Source organism: Balaenoptera borealis (genome assembly GCF_965194805.1).
Source record: "Balaenoptera borealis genome assembly, chromosome: 3".
In the NCBI taxonomy this organism is placed as follows: domain Eukaryota; kingdom Metazoa; phylum Chordata; class Mammalia; order Artiodactyla; family Balaenopteridae; genus Balaenoptera; species Balaenoptera borealis.
In genome coordinates, this window is record NC_138866.1 from 74,920,088 (window position 1) to 74,941,593 (window position 21,506).

Here is a 21,506-nt window from a genome sequence, read left to right on the forward strand (position 1 = left end):
GCCTTACAAGGTGATAGTTTAACAGCCTTGATACTCAAGAAAGGGATTTGTGAGCTAGCATCAGACTTCATTTCTCTCCTGCCGTAAAGCTGAGAGATGCCATCTCTTCCCTCCCCACAATAAAGCCCAGGATTTTGCTCCATCCATAGTCTCATGGCATTATGAATGATGCAGATTAAATTTGCAGAACACATGACATTCACAGAAGGAATTTCTTTTACCCCAATTTTAATACTGTCTTCCTCAAATCAAATTTGCTCTACAGGATTGGTGGAGATCTGCTACCTGGGGAGGAAAGGAAGCTTCTTCCTCTTCAGTTGAGGTATCTAAACTGTCCTTGGTGTCCTTCTCCTCACTCGGAGCTTCTGGTTTTGGAAAACTCTCCGGAGGTAGATAGCAAGACTTCCAATCCAGTTGCACCTGAACAGATCCATTGGGTTTCCCCCCAGGGTCCGTGAGGTTAAAATCACCTGAGAGACACACAGACATTAATAAGATCCAATCACATGAAATAGGCAAGTGAGCGTTTAACAGCACCTTATCTATTACCTCCCCAGTTTGAATTTCACCATATTTTGTTTGTAATTAATTAACATCCACCAAGTAATCATGATGACAATACACTCAGAAGTAACATAAAATATCAGTGAATATTTATACTCACTCACAATATTTACTTCCAATATTCACTTAGAATATTTATAGGGGAAAATGGGTATCTCCAGGTTCAGGAAGGGATAGTCAAAAGATGTACAGAGAGATATAGCTTGCTTGTCGTCAGTCACCCAGCCAATAAACAAGAGCACATTCTTTTTCTTTTTTTTTTTCAAGAGCACATTCTTATTACTATTACCAAATGGTTGCTATGCCTTAGGCATACTAAGAAAACCATTATCTACACCCAAGTGGTCCATATTTTTAAAATAACAAAAGCAAAGAAAACTTAAGCAAAATGGCTTTTTCCAAATGTCAGACTTCTGATTTGTAACACTGATAATTTAACAGATGTCTCACATTGCGTCTCTTTGGCAAAGGACGAGTTGTGAGCAGAAATGTCAGCCTTTTTCGTTTTCTTTCTTTCTTTCTTTCTTTTTTTTAGCACTTGTGGTATTGGGAGGAGGAAGGCCTCACACACTTCCTGGAACATCCAAAAGCTTGTTAAACATGGCTGATCCTGGCTACACCCATTCACACTTCCTAACGAGAGCACGGACATTGCTGCCTCACCCTCCCAGGACTGCAACCGGAGAGATGACCCTTCTCTGGTGTACCGTACAACCCTGGCTATGAACATATGATAAGGTGGTATGGAGTTCAGCTCCATATGGGGGGGAAAAAAATCCAAGAAATTTGTCATGTGTGGCATGGAAGACTAATTTGGGTCTAAAGTTTAAAAGGAGCGAGAGAATTACGGGGGAATGTTAAGGACATAGCTTATAATCTAATATCTAGTCATGTGCTAAGAAATAATAGGCCTTGAGTAAAGACAAATACTGGGAAGCACTATAGAGATGGAAAATGTTGGTTCAGACACAGAGGTATGGACTTCAGATTGGTGGGTCTACCCCCTTGGGAACCTTGCTTCTGTTGCTGAAAAGAAGCAAAAGAAGCCAATGTTTCTATATGATTAGTGAGGCTTTAAGTCTTCTACTCTCTCACTCTTGACAATATTCTCAAATCCTTTCAGCAGGTTTTAAGAGAAACTGTTCCAAGCAAGTAATCAAAGAAAAGTAGAATTAGGACAGGGAGACAACACTGGGCAGAGAGCATATAGAGGTAATAACCTTGAACTCCCACCTTTAATGGATTTGTTTTGTGCAAGAGGAAGCAAGGGCACTTGGACGCGGCCAAGGTACAAGCCAGGCTCTGAGTCTTCATCATCAAAAACGTACACAGACAGTGCCTCCTGCCTCAGATACTGATCCAGGTCAGAAGTCACAAGCACTGGGAATCGAGCCTGGTCTCTGAAGTAGGGATTGTTACTGGCTGGAATGACGGCGGTGTCGTGGTCAGAAAAGGTAAAGAAGCGATACATGGCGTATGGACTGGGTTGGGCTCCCAGCCATCGACTCTGGAGGCCGCAGCATCGGATGACTTCCACCCGCAGCTCATTCTGATGCTTCCTGGTCTCCGATCTGGGCTGAAAAGATGTTGGTCTTGGATTGAGGAAAAGGGCAGGCTGAGAGAGTCGTGCAGGTGAAGCCCAGCACCCTTAATGAGGAAGAACTATGACCTAAAGAATTGCTGAATCCTGACTGGGTCACAGAGAAGCCTAATCAATGACTTTCACCTGCCTGCAAATTGACTCTGGCAGATAATTATCTGAGGGAGAGGCTGGCACTCAGGCCTCATCTTAGAGTTTGGAACAGAGAAGGCATTTTGTTCACAGCAGGGAGAGGTAGCTAGCTCCAAGGGCATGAATTCATTTCAAACTCAAGCTTGACCAAGGGAAGTATCTGGACTAGTTGTGGTGTGACAGTTTTTCTCTTTCATTCACATTCAACAAGTACCTATTGAGAGTGGAATACTGAGCTGTTCTCATGAGCTGCTTGGCTGAGTCTCCTTTGAGATGCATGGGCACATCCTTTTTCTCACCTCATCCTCCTGGGCCTCCCAGGCTCCAAGCACATTGGCTGACAGGTACGCCTGGGCTTTCTTTCGCTTATTGTACGCTTGTAGGCTGGATCTTATGGGGAAGCGCAGCCTCATCCAGTACTCTAGCACCCCAAAGACTTCTCCACCAGCTCCTGGGTAGCAGAAAGTATGAAAGGCATGGAGAATACAGATGGTGTGGTGAGGATCAAGAATAAAGGCAGAGGAATAAAATGGGAAACCACCAGAAGACAACTATACACTTTGGGAAATTCCACATTAGTCCCGGGAACTGTGGGAGGCTGACAGCACTTACCAGTAAGTGTGGCAGAGCCATGGACTCTCTCCACAGTTTCTAGAACCCTGTCAAAGCAAATCCAGCCAGCTGCAAGGGTATGGTGCTCACTGGCTATAGCCTGGTGTAGATGAAGCTGGGCTGACGTCCCTTGTAGGTAGTGCAAGAAGAGGGAATCTGCCTCCACCACATACTGGGAAGTGAAGTCATAGAGGGGCTGCAGCCCCACAGCTAGTGGGGTGCAGTGGGTTTCAAAGTCATAGAAAGAATAGGTGCAGAAAGTGGTAGGTTGAGTGTCTCCAGCCTGAGCCAGGGCAGCAGGTGTCAGGAAGGCCTGGTGGATGTGCAGTTCAAAAAGATTCTCACTCTGATGCCGTGGAGAAATGTCCACTTTATCCTCATCTCCATGGTCTGGCAGTGGTTTCAGACATAATGACAACTGTCTGGTGCCATAAGCCACATCTTTGAGTTGTTCTAGAGGGGAAAGAAAACTGCCTATCCATTAAAGGGTAGGGAATTCTTCCTTAGGGTAAAGGAAGGTGGACAGAAAGAGAATAAAAACCATGGTGGAAGTCCAAGTTGTGACTATTTCAAGAAACGATGTGATTCAAAAAGAAAAGCAATAGAATGACAATCAGGTGCTTTGAATTCTGATGGGCAAATAATCCAATGCCAACTTTAGAGATGAGGCACAACATGAGTGATTGGAAAGTAAATGCTAAGCTCAGGAAAACACTGGAGGCACAATTTCATCTATAGATGACATCGTTTTGGCTTACAGCAGGATCCTGTGAATTAATTGTTAATTCCATTACAGAAACACTAGAAACACAAAATGCAAGTATTTCCAAAAGTTTGGGATATTGGCCGTGGAGAAAATAGCAAGTTACAGTCATGGTGTCTATGACATTACACTGGGCCCCATTAAGATGATTCCTCTTTTCCAGTCAGATCAAATACAAGAATCTTCATTCTGTTAAGAATTTGGTTTCATTGTAAGAAGGCAAAAAAAAAAAAAAAAAAAAATCCACTTTAAGTCAAAGAGTAATGGAGGAAAAGTGGGGGAGGGCACTTACTGAAAAGAGGTTGAAAATATTGGCGATGAGATACAAAATAAAGATATGTAAGACAGTCCACCAAATCTGTGCATTACCTCCCATGTCCAACCAACCAGAAACTTTGATATATAGTCTGCTTCAAATCGGGGAGTATCTGAGTTGTCACAGTGTGTTGATGGTGAAGGTCCTATTCTAAGAGTTAAAGTAGTAGAAGAAAATATTTTGGGTACATCAGAATGTCTTCCTGCCCAAAATAAGTGGAATACAGAGACTGGTGAACAGTTTCTTAATTGATAAGATTACCATAAATAACTAAAATATATTCAAAATTTTGCATTACGTGACACAAGGTTAATTATCTTAGCATATAAAGAACTTCTACAAATTAACAATATACTATTGAGAAATGAGCAAAGGGCAGGAACAGGCAAGTCTCAAAAGAAATAATTTAAGTAGCTGGTAAACATATGAAAAACTCTTCAGCCTTACCAGTAATGAAAGAACTACAAGTTAAAGCAAATAAATCTTCAGAGGTAGGTAAGTGTATTTATCCTGCACTGTCCCGGGAGAGAGACCCTGAATCTGAAAGACATGAGAATTTCAATCCAAAGGATTTCCTTTGTTATATGGCAGGGACCTTTTAACTGACTCACCCTGGCATGCATGAATCATGCTGCTGAATGACCCACCTCCCTAGTTCCATGCTCACTAGGTATCCTTCTTATTGATTCTGCTTCCCCAAGAACGAGCTGCCATGAGCATATTCTCAAGGCAGCAATGAAAGAGCCACTCTCATAAAATAACAAATGAACATTCAGGTGTAAATATCAGTCTTTGGTGAATTTGGTTAGTACAGGTCAGGTCTCTCACCACTGGGTATAATAACAAAGCCAATTTTCTCAATATGTAAGGCTGAGACCAGATCCTGGTCGACAGTGACTGAACTAAATACAGGAAGTATCACATTATAAAATTTGCATAAGTGTCCAGCCACCTGCCCTGTTACGTAGACATCCTCAAACTGCAACAAAGAATTCAGAGACTTTTAGAGAGAAATCACAGAAAAGGATGACAAGAGATGAGTGATGTAGCTCTATTATCTCCCCAAAACTGAAATATAGGCCTGGCTTGAGGAAACAATCTTGAGAGAGGGAGAGTGTTACCCACCCTGAGGGCCAACAGTGATACACTCTTATTTTCAAAATAGATTCAGCAATTGCTGGGCCCTGTTGAAACTCTCCAGAGAAAAGACACTGACATGATACAGGAGAAGAAACTGCTAACCATGTTTTAAAACAACAAAGATGATAGGATAATCAAGAATAGGAGGGATAAGTCCTATACCGAGACATAGAGGGCGCCCTCTTGACAGGTGCAGAGGGGAGCACGGGCATTTAGCTCTGTGACAGGTCCTAAGAGGAAGTGAACAAAGTACTAAGACTTGCCGGATATTGGAAGGCCATGGCTTCTTAAAATACCTTCCAGCTGTTTGATACGCTTGTTCTTGAGATCAAGGAGTTGATTCAACCTCTCCAGTCTTTCTTTGTGATCTTTATTTTCATTATCGGCTTTTGTCATCATTGCCTCCAGTTCCTCCTAAAATGAAATAATGTCTGAACTTTCCTATCTCAGTGGCCCAGAACCAAAGAGCCCAGATAAAAAGGTGGTACTTGCTGGGTAAAGGAGACTCCACTATCTCCTTAGCAGGGCAGATTCATCCACTAGAAAAAGGCTTAGGTTCCTCACAGACCCCTCCAGGACCAGTTGTGCTATTACTGCCATAGCGTAGTATTTTTCCTGGGACTGGCAAAATTTGAACCCAGAAGATTCCCACTTGCCATTTTCATTAGCTGGCCCCTTCTGGCTTTTATTGCCAAGGTGCCATGGGCATGTGTGAGTCCTCAAGTTCTTCAAAGGACAGCACATCCTGTGTTTGCATAGGTCAGCATATCACCTTGCATCAGCCCTGGAAACTCGGGTCTTGCTTCATTCCCAGTCTTGTAAGTAGTTCCCATGTGCCCATTTATCTATCCCCTTCCTTTACCATCTTTTCCTGTACCTGGTAACACACGTTGATCTTGCGCTGCAGAATAAGCATGTCTCTGGTCTTTTCTAGTTCCAATATGGTCTCTGCATGCAATACTTGCAACTCACTGAACATCTGGGACAGTTTCTTTTCTTCTTGGTTTTTTGGTTCACAGGGCTACAGAGGAAAAAGCATCGGTAAAAGGGAGTATAAATATGATAGGTATAGTAATAACTATTCTCTACAGTAGCCATTGGTAATAGTAAGATACCAGCAGTAGAATCTACTCCAAAATGTAGAAGAGGACCTATGTTACTTTACAAGTGCTCTCTCCCCTAGTTCCTCATGTTCAATAGCAGCAGTGAGTAAGTTATACAATTTCCCATGGCTGTTTGCTCTTCAGCAGATCATTGTAAGTCCTCATCTGAAAAAAATTCTAAATTTTATGAGCTGTACAGTGTGGAAAAAGTCTGTGGAGCTCATGAAGCTATCTCTACTCTCAGCTTTCTCATATACTTCCAGATATTGTCCTCAATCAGGACAAAATATTATTCAGTTAGTTTTCTAGTCCCTTCATCTTTTCAAGGGATATTTGCCAGCAATCCCTCTTGTAGAGGGGACTTGTTTGATTAAAGATGCTCTTACCTCTATCTGAGTGGTCTCTTGGAATAGAGCTGGGTAAGTGGCTGGTTCAGATTGCCAGTCAGGAGATTGGGAAATTGTATCTTTATTTCGGAGGTCCTCCACTTCCTGTTTATGCTTCTGAAGCAGGTTGGTGACTTCAAGCTTCAGATCCTTGTTTTGAGCTGGGGAAAAAATAATACAGAAAGCTGAAACTCTGTAGCTACCAACAACCATATTAAAGTTGGCCCAAGTGTGAATTAAATTTTCCCACTAATGTTTAATTCATTTTATAAACTTGCCCTTAGAGAAACAATTCTCTCTTATTTCTACAAAGGGGTTCTATCTTATTGACCCTGAGTTGACATTTGGACTCCAAAAACAAACAAAAAAAAAACACCTGCAGAACTGTAGTATGGAAGGGAGAACTACCACCACCACAACAAAATCAGAGCCACTTGACTGACTAGGATAGTCCAAACTTTTTGACAGCACCATTTAATGCAGTATCTCCCCAACTGTTCCCCAACTCCATCTGACTTCTACGCTATTGGCTCTCTGTGACACCCACCTTGACTCCGACCCTGAGCTGGAGGAAAGGAGGTTGGGCATTTGGACATTTCCATGTATGTTTCGGGAAAGGAAGGTGATCAGCGTTTAGTGTGATCATTTCAGTATCATGCATTACAGAGGAGGTTAGATTATATTACCCACAAGACTTCACTGGTACTTCATACATACTACAAGATCCTTAGCATGCGCTCCTAAGCTTTATCCTTTTATGGTTCCTGACTCTATTTTTCTTGATGTCATATTTCTTTTCCTCCACTCTTTTATGTGAATATACTAGAATATGATGAAATGTAAGTTTGATAAGACTAAATATCAAGGTCCAGCCTAGCAAAAAGAAGGGACACAAAGGTCTCTTTGACAGTATTTAAAAATCTTCAGAATAACTACTGCGATCCAAGAATTAAGACAGGGGGAAAGGGCTTCCCTGGTGGCGCAGTGGTTGAGCGTCAGCTTGCCAATGCAGGGGACGCGGGTTCGAGCCCTGCTCTGGGAAGATCCCACATGCCACGGAGCAACTAGGCCCGTGAGCCACAGCTACTGAGCCTGCGCGTCTGGAGCCTGTGCTCCTCAACAACAGAGGCCGCGATAGTGAGAGGCCCGCGCACCGCGATGAAGAGTGGCCCCCGCTTGCCGCAACTAGAGAAAGCCCTTGCACAGAAACGAAGACCCAACACAGCTAAAAATAAATAAATAATAAAAATAAAGGAATTCCTTTAAAAAAAAAAGTATTTAAAAATCTTCAGAATAACTACTGTGATACAAGAATTAAGACAGGGGGAAAGGGCTTCCCTGGTGGCTCAGTGGTTAAGAATCCACCTGCCAATGCAGGGGACACGGGTTTGAGCCCTGGTCCAGGAAGATCCCACATGCCATGGAGCAACTAAGCCCATGAGCCACAACTACTGAGCCTGCGCTCTAGAGCCTGCCAGCCACAACTACTGAGCCCACGTGCCACAACTACTGAAGCCCGCGTGCCTAGAGCCCGTGCTCCACAATAAGAGAAGCCACCGCAATGAGAAGCCCGTGCACCGCAACCAAGAGTAGCCCCCACTCGCCACAACTAGAGAAAGCCCGTGCGCATCAACAAAGACCCAATGCAAAAATAAATAAATAAAAATGCCAAAAATAAATAAATAAAATAAATAAATTAAACAAAAAAAGACAGGGGGAAATAGTAGTGGTAACCAAGAGCAATAATTTGCTTCTCAATTTCAGGCATCAGATGCTAAAACAAAACAATTCCCAACCACCCTAAAATGACTGATGAGAATAAAAGGCAGAAAAATTCATTTTCAACACTTTCAATAAATTAAGTGACTGTTTAAAAACAATATAAATTAAGAATTGGCATTCTCTCACATGGAAAGTCAATATGTAGGGAAAAGTATATGTGTGAGGTAGGTGTCATGCTTTCTTGACCGTGAATCTGAACTGACTGCCAGTGTTCTTATTCTAGTTATCCAGGACCCACACAAAAATAGGATCAAGTGATGGGGTTGGAGAAATGCTGGCCCAAGTTCCCTTCTCCCAAACCAGATGTAGAGGATGCCTCATCTGAGAGAGCTCTTCAGGGCTTGACCTACCTTCCTCTCTTGACAGCTGAAGTAAGACTTTTCTCTTCTCCTCCAGCTCAGCATCCAGCTGATCCTGCAACTGGGAGACTTTCTGCTGTAGCTGTTCTCCTTGCTCACTGCTCCAGTGAGGCTGATTACTGCTCTCCAGCATGCTGAAAACGGGAAGCAAGTAAGGAGGGAGGGGAGAGTTGTCAGAGGGACACTCAAAGGTGGGTGATATGACGTCTTTATTACACAGTTTCAGCATCTCCTGGGCCTAGTTCATCATTCATTTCCCTACATGTTTTTTCTGCCCCTGCTTTCTCTGTAACTGTCACTTACCAACTGCCTTGGAACTTTTGGGTCCTATGGAGGAGTTGCTTAGTATCACTTCTGTTTAAGTCTCAAATAACCCCCTGGGCAAACACCGCAAGTCATATCTATTTCCCAAGGAACTTCTCCAGCATGATGGCTTTCTTTAGTTAGGGAACTGTGTACCAAGACATTCTCAGGCCTGCTAGATTAGAAATAAGTAACAGAATATTCTTCTTTTCCTTACTCCATCCCTCTGTCTACTTTCACCAGTGGCTAGTTTAGAGAATACTTGCCTTTGAACTAGATTGTAAATTATTACACTGAAGGGCAGGAACTAAACTTTTCAATAACTGCAGCCTGCACAACACTATATCTAGCTGTCAGGGCGGACCCATCTTGAGTGTAAAAGACACATGGCCAGTTCTTGATTATTTACACAAGTGAAGTGACATTGATAATCAAGAAATTATTTCTGCTTACGTCTTTTTCCTAGTTATCATTTTAATAAATGTGGTCTAAAAACAACTTGTTAAACTAGTACTAAGATTTCTTGGCACTTCCTGCCCATACATTACATGATGATCCAAGAAGATAATGTTATGAATAATGAAGGGAAGAGGCCAATAGTAATGTTTACCACAGGGAGTCTTCAAAGTGGGTAATCCCCACACTACCTTATTTCACTGAGTTGAAGAGCATCAGTTGTTCCCAGGTTGCTCCCACGCAACCTCCCCAATCTACCCCCTGCTGCCTTTAACTTAGTAAGAAGGCACGTTTAATTTTTTTAAACTTACAGGTATTTTTAATTGCAAAATTACTACGTAAATATATGCTTGTGAAAAATTAAAATGATATTGAAGTATATAGAATAAAAGTGCCTCTTTGCCCTATTTCAGTCCTTTCATCTCATTAAAAGTTTGTGGATGCACACACACATGACGTAAATTAGGTCACAATTAACACATTCTTTCGCAATTTGATTTTTCTTTTAATAGTATATCTTAGGCATATAGATCTATCTCATTTTTTACAGCTTTATACCGTTTCAACGTGGCAGTGCAACATGATTTATTTAGTCGATCCCTATCAGAAAAAATCTGGATGGTTTCCTTTTTTTTTACTACTACTAATTAAATTAACAATGTATTAATTAACATTCTTACTACACAGATCTCTTTCCACATACACAAGAGGATTTCTTTAGTTTTGATTCCAAAAAATGGGTTATCTGGCATAAAAGATATGCACGTTTAACATTTTTTTGATAGTGTCAAATTCCCTTCCAAAAATAGTCTGCCAATTTATATTCTCACTAACAGTACTGAGTACCAGTTTCCCTGTATCCTTATCGAGACTAGGTATTATTTTTATTTTTAAAATTTGGAAGGCACTTTTCTGTAATTGTCTTTTATAACAAAAAAATGTTCTGAGATCCAAACTTGGTACTCACTTTTCTAAGAGTTTGTCATAATTGTCATTCAGCAATTTTCGTTCTTTTTCCAAATCTTCAACTCTCTCCTGAAACTAAGAATGATAGTAGAGTGCTTGAGATAAGATTTTAAAATCTACTGCCTTGCACAGGGTCTCCCTTTTCTGTTGCAGGGTGGGACTTGGGTGGGAGATTTTCTATGTTCATCTCCTATGTCTATGAGGATCCACTCAACTATAAAGACTTGAACCAATTGAAGGTGTGATAGAAATTTTTATTGGAATTAATGAGGATTCTCTGAATTAAATTTTCATGGTGTCTGGGTTTCTACTGTTAGGGAAACAGCAGAACATTATAATAGAGAAAAGACTTTGGAGAACAGACATAAATATAAATCCCAGTTTTTCCCCTAATGGTATAATCTTGAGCAAGTTATTTAACCACTTGGAATCTCAATTTTCTTAGTTGAAAAAATAAAATACCCATATTTTTGCTAAGATACACTTTTTAACATCTCTGAAATTGGAATGTCACATACAACTGATGGTATCTTTCAATTATTATTGTTATTTACCTCTTTCAGTGTTATCTGCAGGATGGACACATCTTCCAGTTGGCTCTTCAAGCTCACAGCCTTCTTGCTCTCCTCCTTCAGCTCTGCCCTGAGCTCATTCACTTGGCTGAGGAGGGCATCATGGGCTGTACCCAGGATTCCCTGATTCTGGGGTAAAAGGAGAGTTGCTCTGGGAATGTTTATATCACTCAGCAGGAGGGGTCTCAAGATACAAACAACTGGAGCATTCCCTAGTGGATGTCTCAAAGAAGGGCTTTGATTTATAGTATGTTGCCTTTGCACTGTAAATTGACCTTGTTTTCCACCCTAGCATTTCTCAGGAAGTACCATTTCCCTGTTAGTGAGGATTTTCCACTCTGGGAAACTGTAATTTGTCACTGGAGCCTTAATTTTCCCAAGGTTCAAATTCAACCCTGATTCTAAATTAAGTGCCACCTTTCTCAGCTGCCTTTACCTTCTAAACTATGTGAATGCTTTTTATGATGAAATATTTTTCCTTTTGCCCCTAGCAAAGTGACATGTTAACTCTAGAAGTTAAGTGCATTTTCCTGGCAGAGTTCCCAGCATGACCATGTTCCTTCTGGTGAGGAACAGTTGTGGCTGGTCATGTTGGGAACTCTGCCTTAGTGATTCTTATTCACGGACACTTACCTAGCTTCACCTGTACCCCACTCACAGAGGTGCAAATATTTAGTAACACCAGAGAAGGTTTGCAACAACTTTGCTATATCTCACCACCTCACACATGCTAGAGGACTACTCTTAGGAATTTTTGAACAAATGCTATAATTCTCTGTAGCAATAGGCTGAAAAATACTATTCCAAATATTTCTCAACTCAGATCTCATATTTCAATTTTTGTGAAAACAATGCAGTATCTTCCGATAATAGTGATAGTACCATTTGTCTCAATAAAAATTATATAACATAATAACTTTGATTTAGTTAGCTCAATTCTGGTGTTACGTTACTTGAAGATGAAGATTCATTTGGGTTTCATTCCTCTGATTACTAAGAAACAGAGAGTTAAGGAATGTTTATTAAGTACCTTCTGGAGCAGTGTTTCATATGCCTGAAAGAAAGAAAAAAGTATTATTCTATTGATATATCAACTTGATGTTTATTTTGATGTTTATAATACAGATGTTTAAATATTTATTTTAAAAGACGTTATAAAAAATTCCCACAAATCAAGTCAATTTGTGTGCCTGTTTACTAATTGCTGCTCCTTTTCCCCTGCCCTAGCTTGCCAAGCAGTCTGTGAATGTAATAGATGACACCATTTCTTTAAAAAGGATGAAGGGTCATTTATTCACATTTGCATTGCACTTGGTGGATTTTCTAAGAAGTATTTTTATTTTCAAACTAGGTGCCATCTCCTACTCATCATGCTTCAGAAAGGTCTCTTTCCAGTTTTAGAAATAGAAAAAACAACAATAGCCAAACTCACTACAACAGCTACTATTATTGGTTGAGTAATTACTATGTGTTATATGTTACTGTGTGTTTCATTATCTCTTACATTATGATCATCATAATTATTTCTCATATATTATCTCACTTAATCCTTAACAACAAATCTGAGAGGTATTGTTATCTAAACTTTAAAAATGAGAAACCCAAAGCTCATAGAGCTAACTTGCCCAGAATTGCACAGCTTTCAAGAGGCTGAGGCAGAACTTTACCTCAGCCTGTGTGACTCCAGAGTCTGCACTACTGAACACATTTTGCTGCTAAAGGATTAAGAGGATGCAAACTTATCTTAGTATATGTGTAAGCATGACTAGAAAGGTAAATTGCTTATAAAAAACAAATTGTAAAACCTACATTTTAGAAAATGATTCACCATTTTAGGTCATCTTTACCACTACCACTAATATGGACAAGGACATTCAATTTAGAATGGCTTTCTCCCTTTCTTCCTTTAATGCAATGGAAGAATAGATGGATTTTAAAAAAAATTTAATTCCACAAATATGGCTATTTACCCATACAACTTGAAAGTAACTTCCTTCCCAGATTTCCCATCCTTTCAGTGCTACCAAAATTAACTGAATCAAAAGAATACGAGCATATGCACAGTTCTCTACAAAACATAGGTTTGGAGGTTGGCCTTGTACAGATGCCTTTAGTCCCAATCAAAACAGACATACCAAGGGCAGCACCAGCTGTAGCTCATCTCAGTGAATGGCACCATCATTTAATCACCCAAGCTAGAGACCCAGGAGTCATCTCTCATTTCTCCTTTTCCCTCACCCACTCTACTTTGGTGATGAAGTCCATTCTTCCACTTCCTGGACCTCTCCCAACACAGTCCTTTCTCTATGAGCCTCTCTCACTGCCTTGGTTGGGACCCTCATCCTGCCTCCCTTGGATCACTGTACTCATCTGTTACCTGCAGTCTTGAACCAGCCAACCTATCATTCACTCTGCTGCCAGATGATCTTTCCTGGTAGTTCTGTCATTTTTGAGAAGTTGAAAATTTCAGAAAAGTATAAGTACTATAATAGCAGTCATCTGTAATTCTACTACTACCCAGAATTAATCATTATTAGTGCTTTATAATAGTTTCTTGAAAGTATTATTTTTTTATTAAAATGTATTTCAAAATATTTTGGACATTAAAAAAAGGCAAAGTGATCTCTTTGGGGAAAAAAAATTGATCATGTTATCAACTTGCTTAAAACCTTTCTGCAGCTCTCACTGTCTGTAGGATAAAGTCTAAATTCCTGATAAGACCTCCATGACCTGATCCCTGATGTTTCTCACCTCTGTGCCGTGGCCTACACCACTCTTCCTCCGGAAAGCCCTTCCCTGTCTTGCACGCTCATTAACACCTGCCAAACTGTCAGTATTTGGCTCACGAATAGAATGTCTTATGGATCCTTTTCAGATCCTGCGCCCCATCCTCTGGTGGATCTGAACATTCTCTCTTTTGTGTCCCACCCATACCCTGTTTGTGGGTAGTTGTACTTGTTTACATCTTGTCCTCTCACTCTTGTAAGTTCCTTGAAGGCAGGAGCTGTCTTAATTATCTTTTTAATCTTTGTATCCAAGTGCTTTGCACAGTTCGTGGTAGTCAATAAATGTTTATTCAATAAAAGAATGCCAATCTATTATTTAGACCCTCTATGCCCTATTTCTACCGTTCAGATATGAGTTTCCATTGTGTGGTAGTAAGAAGAGTGTGAGCCTCGATGCCAGATAAAACTGGACTCAAATCCTGCTCTGCCTCTTGCTATTTTTATAACTTTAGCAAGTTACTTAACTTCTTTGAGGCTCAGTTCCCTCATCCATTAAATGTACTTACCTTGATGGCTGTTGTCAGGCTTAAATGAGATCATGATTCTAAGTATCTAGGACAGAGTCCGTCACATATAAAGTGCTCAGGAATCTGGTTTCCTTCCCCTCCCCTGTGACTGCTCTTGGCTCCCCAAGTTTAATTAAACTCTGGTTGTGGTTTTTGGCTTGGAACTTAACCTGACACAAGGTAACCTCACTTAATTCCACCTTAGCAGGTAGGGCTTGAGCCTTGTTCCCAGCAGAGGGATAATGGCAAGTACTGGAAAAAGAATGGATTCTGAGTTGTAAGGCTTGGATTTGAATATCACCTATCTATTGTGTGACTTTCTTTTTTTTTTTTTAATTTAATTTATTTTTTTATACAGCAGGTTCTTATTAGTCATCCATTTTATACACATCAGTGTATACACGTCAATCCCAATCTCCCAATTCATCACAATTGTGTGACTTTCGACAAGCAACTTAGTTTCTCTCCATTGTGGTCTCCCATGTGTAAAGTGGAGAAAATAATACAAATCTCTTAACTAATTGATTTTCTTCCCCCAAAAAGGCACAGCTGATGATGGCAACTCACAGCTTGAACTTCTGTTAATTGTGCTTTTGTCACTGCCAAAGAAGTATTCCTTTCATGTAAGAGCTTCTTAAGTTGAATCAGCTGTATATTCTCCTTAATGGAAGCTCTGGAGAAAGAAGACAGTGCTAAAATATCCTCTGTGAATGGACAGAGTTAAGTATCTTTCCCCCTGTGGATATGGACAGGGACACAAAGGAAGATCGTTATTTCTGAACCTAAGAGATCATGTTTTCTTTATCATTTGAAAGGTACTGGGGGAGGATTTGGGTTCGCTAGACTCTGTCTCAGAGATTCCCAATTCTAGCTGCTGTGGGACGTTGACAGTGAAGGAGGCTGTGTGGGGAGAAGTGGCAGGGAGGTATACGGGAAATCTCTGTACTTTATGCTCAATTTTGTTGTGAACCTAAAACTGCTCTAAAAAATAAAGTCTATTTTTTAAAAAGTTTTCTAGGGACTAAAACAGACCAGCCACATCAAAAAAAAAAAAAAAGTTTTCCACGGACTGATGCATAGTGGGGGCTGAGAACCCCCATCTGGTGATGAGGATGAAACAGTTTTCCTTCTATGAAGGGAAGCAGCAGACCTTTTATTATATATAGGCATCCCTTTTATGTTAATCCATTCCTTAACCACTTGGGCCTCCAGGTCTACTTCTCAGGTTGAATTAATCCCAAGCATTCTCTTTTCCTCTGAGATGGAGGAAAGGTACAAACAAGAACCTCTTTTTCAGTTCATTACGGCTTGAGGCATGGAATGCCACACCCTTACCGAAGCTCTGTGGCCTTCTGAGCACACTCCAAAGAACTTCTCTGTGCAAAATTCTCATCTTTGGACCACATTTTCTCAGAAGACTTGGGTGGTTCTTCCACTTGCATAGTATCGCTGGTCATAATGTGGGCACTGTTAGGCATGCATAGACCAGTGAGTTTAATCATAATTATGACTTTGTTAAAAGAGATTATACTGTTAGAATTAGGAATATTAAACACGAAAAGAAGAATTAGAAACCGCTGTTATAGGGGTTTAGAACTGGGCCCTCACATATATAAAAAGAACTTAGAGGAGTTAGTAATCTTGGCATATGTGGAGGATAAACTTACCAAATATAGCTTTCCAGTGTCAAACAGAAATATAAGTGAATTACGACCTAAGGGGGAAAATATAAAGGGAAAGAGAGGGAATACCTTCAATTAAGGAAAGGGCCTTTATTTTCCTTTCCTTGGAAGACAAAGAGATGCTTATTTTCCATTTTTAAGCAATGAAGTTGGAATTTGACAACTTCCAAACTGGGTTGACTTTCATCTTCTCTGATTATTCTGGAAAGACTCAAAAATGGCAACATTCACTTGTTCCCTAAATGAGGTTTTTCCAATTAAAGTTGAAAGAGTAACAGCGCAGGATAAAGGAAAAGAACTCACTGTTCGCTGGGTTCACTGGATACTTCACCTCTGGCTTTTTCATTTGTCACATGTTCCTTGAATGTGGGAGGAGCTGTGTAGCTCAGCCTGTCCCTTGACTCTGAAAGTTTAGACAGAAGATGCAGACTCTGGCAACAGATTTTTCCAGAACCCCAAGTGCTAGAAATGGAACACCAAGTGCTGGAAGTAGGGAGCCTTGAGATCTGGAGGAAATCCTTATATGACCAATGATCTCAGAGGGGAGCTTCTCAGTTTTTACTCTTGCATAGATATGCTACTGACTTAATAAGTCAGCAGGACTACAGACTCTCAAGTAGGTCACTATAAAGGGGAAGAAGAGCAGGGACTGTGTGTCTAGCTCTAATGCATCTTTGTCTCTAGTGCCTAGTATATAACTGCTATTCAATAATGCTGAAGTTAAACTGAATTGAAATTTAGACTTATTTAGTTCTTCTACTTTTAGCTGTTTTCACAAAGATTTTGTTGGCTCAAGGAGGGAACTTGAAAATATAGGACTGTGCTGAACAAAACCTAACATTGAGTCCCCAGGGTTAAGACACCCCATTCCCGTGGACCTAAAACAGGGATGAGTAGGCCAGGTGAAGGAAATATACACACAGCACTATATTTAATTCAGTGTTGGGTTCCACAGCAGCTAGAGATGCTTAGCCACTGGGGATACAGGAAGATGAAAATCTGCAGCTCCTCACTTAACAGCCTGATTACCAGGCCTGCACTTCAGGAATAGGCTTTGACAATCTCTGAACCCATGGAATTGTATGCAAAGTTTTGTCTATGTGTGTGTGCATTTTTCTTGGGAGAATGCCTAGCTTTTGATCATGGTTGCAAAGGAGTCCATTTCCCCCAAAAGGTGAAGAACCCCCGTTTTAGAGGCACAGGCCACTTAGCCCAGAGAACCAGGAGAGGGACCTGTCTTAAGATCACTGCCATTCACACCTAAGCAGGTCATCAAAGTTATCTCTCTTTTCCAGAGCCCTGCAGAACTTGACCAGCAAAGTTCCCATTTCCAGTGTCTGATTCTCCTCTCAGCAGTACTGCATGGTGAACTGAGAACTTTGAACTGGACATCCTACTCAGGAAAAAAAGATTTTAGGGAGGTAGAAAGGAACGAGAACAAAAGAACGAAATGGGCGTGGTGGGCGGAATAAAGCAGTGGGAGGAAAATGTGGCTGGCAAGTCAATCCTTCCCAGTGTTTTGGCCCTGAGCCTCACCCCTCTTGGGTTTCTCGGCCCCCGCTGCCCCGGCGGTGTGGAGCTGTCTGTGTCCCGCGTGGACGCGAGGCTGGGTGCAACGGGGAGCAGGGGGGCCGACGGGCTGGAACTGCAGTTGCAGCCCGCGCAGCGGGGGGCGCAGGTGCTTGGGGGGCCGCTGCCGCCAACCCGCGTTCCGCCGCCGCCCAGCAGGCCCCGAGAGCTGCTCCGCCGCTGCCACCTCGGCCTTCCGGTCCCGGCCTGCTGCAGCTGACCGGAGCAAGGCTGTCCTCATCCTGTGGGCAAAAAGAGAGCTGGTGGCTCGTGCCCTCTCCTTCTATGACAGTTACTATCTCTACAGTTTATCTGGTGGTTAATAATCTGAATTGATCTCTGATATAAACTTATGTGCTGTAGTCCACTATTTACACTTAAAAATTAATTTTCTGGGCTTCCCTGGTGGCGCAGTGGTTGAGAATCTGCCTGCTAATGCAGGGGACACGGGTTCGAGCCCCGGCCTGGGAGGATCCCACATGCCGCGGAGCAACTGGGCCCGTGAGCCACAACTGCTGAGCCTGCGCGTCTGGAGCCTGTGCTCCGCAAAAAGAGAGGCCGCGATAGTGAGGCCCGCGCACCGCGATGAACAGTGGCCCCCACTTGCCACAACTAGAGAAAGCCCTCGCACAGAAACGAAGACCCAACACAGCCAAAAATAAATAAATTAATTAAAAATAAAATAAAATAAAATAACAAATGTTCAAGTATAATTGGTGTCTAAAAAAAAAAAAGAATTCCCCCACCCTTGGTATCTAATCAAGTTCCTTTCTAAAAAAAAGAAAAAAAAATTAATTTTCTGTCCCCAATACACTGTAACTCTTTCAGAGCAGGGACATCTTGGTGTCTGTCTTTGTTCATTCTGTTACAGTGCTCACACACTCTCTTAGTAAAAAATGAGGCAGTCCTGAGTATATTCGTGTGTATACTTATTTTAAAATTATATACAGTTTCTTTTGTACTGATGAATTATGGTCATTATAAAACAGAAACAAAAATACTAATTTTTAACAGGGAGATAATTAAATATACGTAGAAATTTTAATATTTACTTCTCCAGTCCCAATTGTCCACACATTCCTGTATATGTGCCCACTCTAAGGATTATTCCTCTGTACCCACCCTGCTTACACCGAGCCTTACCTACAATGGATAGTCAATCACTATTTATTATCTTGACCTAAAATCATACTTTTAACCATTACCATCAGATTCTGTGTTCCCACTGCCTGCCAGTTCTGACATTTACTGACTATGTGGCCTGGGGCATGTCATTAACATTTTGTGCTCAGTTTCCTCATCTATAAATAAAGATAAAAATAGTACCTGCTCATTGGATTGTTATGAGGATAAAATAAGTTAATATATATAAAGGGCTTTGAACAGTGATGGTGCGTTGTAAGCACTGTAGGAGTTAGCTGTTATTATTACATATCATTATATCCCAATAAAGAGATCAAGGCATTAAACAGCTAGGTAACTTGCCCCAAGTCTGAGGGGATAGAATCCAATTTAGTCACTATCTATAACCTCAGGTACTTTTTGGTTACTGACCAACAGACAAGGTTTTTTGGCCCATGCAACCATCTGACTTCACTGGATTCTAGAGTTCTCCACAATATAAAAGAATCTCCAATTCTGAAGAGTGTTGGCATACAGTGGAAGCCTGCAATGCTGTAGATTCTAAATGAAGCTCTGAACCACTCCTGGAGATTACCAATGAGAAAGCAAAGCAATGCTCTTGACATCGGGGAATTGGTCTGACATAGCTAGTCCTCAGTGTTGTTTGGTGGCCTGGCGTTCACAACTAGGCCATGTTATTGCGCTGTTGGACATAATCTCACAGAACAACAACATCACAGAAGGCCACTCTGAGACCATGACAGAGTGATACCAAACAAGGCCACTACATACTTTCGTCTCAGCCCAAAAACAAGTGCACTCTGCTGTCTGCAGAATACCAAACGTGCTCCTCTCCTGGCTAATATGAGTGACTGCTGCTTCTTTCCCGATTACAGCTTTAGCCTCACCTAGTCTAACCTCTCTGTAGATAAGACATTGAGATATCCAAACATAGAACTGCCCCTGCTTTCTGACAGTACCAAATCTAGAGCAAACTTCTGTTACCTTGGACCCTCCCCCAAATCACCCAACTGAAGCCAAAATCACCCAACTGAAGCCAAAATCCTGTAATAGGCTCTTTCTAACAGTCTTACTGAGATGCCCATGGTATGCACTTTTTCAAGCTACAGCAGTAATTAACCCAACTTGCCCAGCTATAGGTGTGTTCCTGGTGGTCTCTGGCTAGGAGGCATTGACACAAATATCTTCAAAATGTGTCCTAGATATTAACCCCAGACTTTCGGAACTCTCATTCTCCCTGTCTATTTATCTACCCACACCCCATCTCAGATTCTTTTCCAGGTCTGCACCCAAAAGCTACACTTTTGAAAGCCAATACCCTAAAGTCACTGTGTATGGTATATTTTGGAGTTAAGAGCTTTCAGCTCTGCCACCCACTGGCTATGACCTTGGGCAAGTTACTTAACCTCTTCGTGCTCCCTTTCATTCTTAATGATGATTCTTTCATAGTATTAAATAGTATTAAATGAGTTAACACATATAAAGCACGTATAACATGCCTGCATACAGTAAATGATCAATACGATTTTTGGTTTTGTTTTGTAAATAAAAACCCCTTCTCTTACTTGCCCCTGCAGCCTTTGGTCCCCTGAGATTTTGGCCATTCCCCGGTCCCCGTTCTCTCTTTTGTGACCAGGGCAGGAGCCTGCCCAGTCTCTTGTTCTTTGGGTTGGAATAACTCTGATGATGCTTTATGAACTATGGCCACAGTCTATTGATATGTTTGGCAAGAAAACAGAATAAAGCAATATTGCTTCAAAAATTATTTTTGGAGTTAACCATCCTTGACATTTGAATTGTTTTCTGGTGTAGACATCTTAGGAAAATGTATTCTTTTTGGTTTATTGTGGTGTAGGCCTGGTGTAGATACAGCTTTTAAAGACTTAAGGAGAACTCTGGGTACCTTTTGATCTCATCCTGTTGCTTCCAAAAAAGCTCCTTCACCAACATGTGCTCTTCACGAAGACGAAACAAACTGTCCTCCAATTCTTCCCGGGTCATCCTGCTCAAGGGTAGTTGAGTCTTTATATTCTTACCTAAAGTCCCAGGAGAGGGTAAATGAAGATTATTTTTACATGTAATTTTTTAACCCATCATATCTCTCACCACATCTTGCCCAGAGGGCTTGAATCTATTTTGAGTCATGTGTTTAAGAGGAAATTCAGGAAGTATAAGAAATGTGTACCAATGGACCTCTTTATCATTCCACGTCACTCCTGGATGTGGAAAATCATTCCAGCATATGACTCAACCTCCTGTCTGGAAAGTATATTCTCTTTCTAAAAGTATCAAATAGGGCTTTTAGTCTACTTAATTTTTATTTTTAATCCACTCTTTTATTTTTCCTCCTCATTAGATAATTTGGACCTAGATAAGGATTGTGCCCACAACTGTCTTCAAATCCCCAGTAAGGAAAAGGATAGAAACCTTTCTTGAGTACCAAGAGTCATCGCCTTTGTTTCCGTGGTGTGGAGAAACTGTCCCCAAAGCTGCCTCCTTGGAATAGAGCCTCTGTTTGATCTAAGCAGAGGAAACTACAGTACACCTTTGAGTGTGCGAGTGTTCACTAGTCTAGAGTCAGCTCTGATCTTGTAGCAGCCATTCTAAAACCCAGAGCTCAAAATACAGCTCCTTCCCGGAAGAAAGAGAGCTCAGAACCTTAGTCTCAGAACCACCTAAGGTACCCTACCACCTCTCCAATCTATCCTTTGGAAATGATGAAATGTAAGTTTTTAAAAAAAATAACTTTATTGAAGTATAATTGAC

At 41.2% G+C, this 21,506-nt stretch overlaps 1 protein-coding gene across 2 annotated transcripts in view; it reads right to left on the reverse strand.

The window, feature by feature from the left end:
• Positions 1-21,506, reverse strand: part of RPGRIP1 (RPGR interacting protein 1) — a 102,457-nt gene that overhangs the window by 53,242 nt on the left and 27,709 nt on the right. The window contains exons 4-19 of one of the 2 annotated variants that reach the window (XM_082384943.1): positions 20,644-20,776; positions 17,565-17,839; positions 16,332-16,431; positions 15,682-15,813; positions 14,914-15,019; positions 12,085-12,108; positions 11,037-11,183; positions 10,484-10,557; positions 8,749-8,891; positions 6,617-6,777; positions 6,005-6,148; positions 5,424-5,541; positions 2,909-3,361; positions 2,596-2,747; positions 1,798-2,140; positions 286-470 (exon numbers count right to left, since the gene is read on the reverse strand). In XM_082384943.1, the coding sequence (XP_082241069.1) occupies positions 286-470; positions 1,798-2,140; positions 2,596-2,747; positions 2,909-3,361; positions 5,424-5,541; positions 6,005-6,148; positions 6,617-6,777; positions 8,749-8,891; positions 10,484-10,557; positions 11,037-11,183; positions 12,085-12,108; positions 14,914-15,019; positions 15,682-15,813; positions 16,332-16,431; positions 17,565-17,839; positions 20,644-20,776 (2,690 nt within the window). The remainder of the gene's footprint in view (positions 1-285; positions 471-1,797; positions 2,141-2,595; positions 2,748-2,908; positions 3,362-5,423; positions 5,542-6,004; positions 6,149-6,616; positions 6,778-8,748; positions 8,892-10,483; positions 10,558-11,036; positions 11,184-12,084; positions 12,109-14,913; positions 15,020-15,681; positions 15,814-16,331; positions 16,432-17,564; positions 17,840-20,643; positions 20,777-21,506) is intronic. The other variant, XM_082384944.1, reaches the window with a different exon arrangement.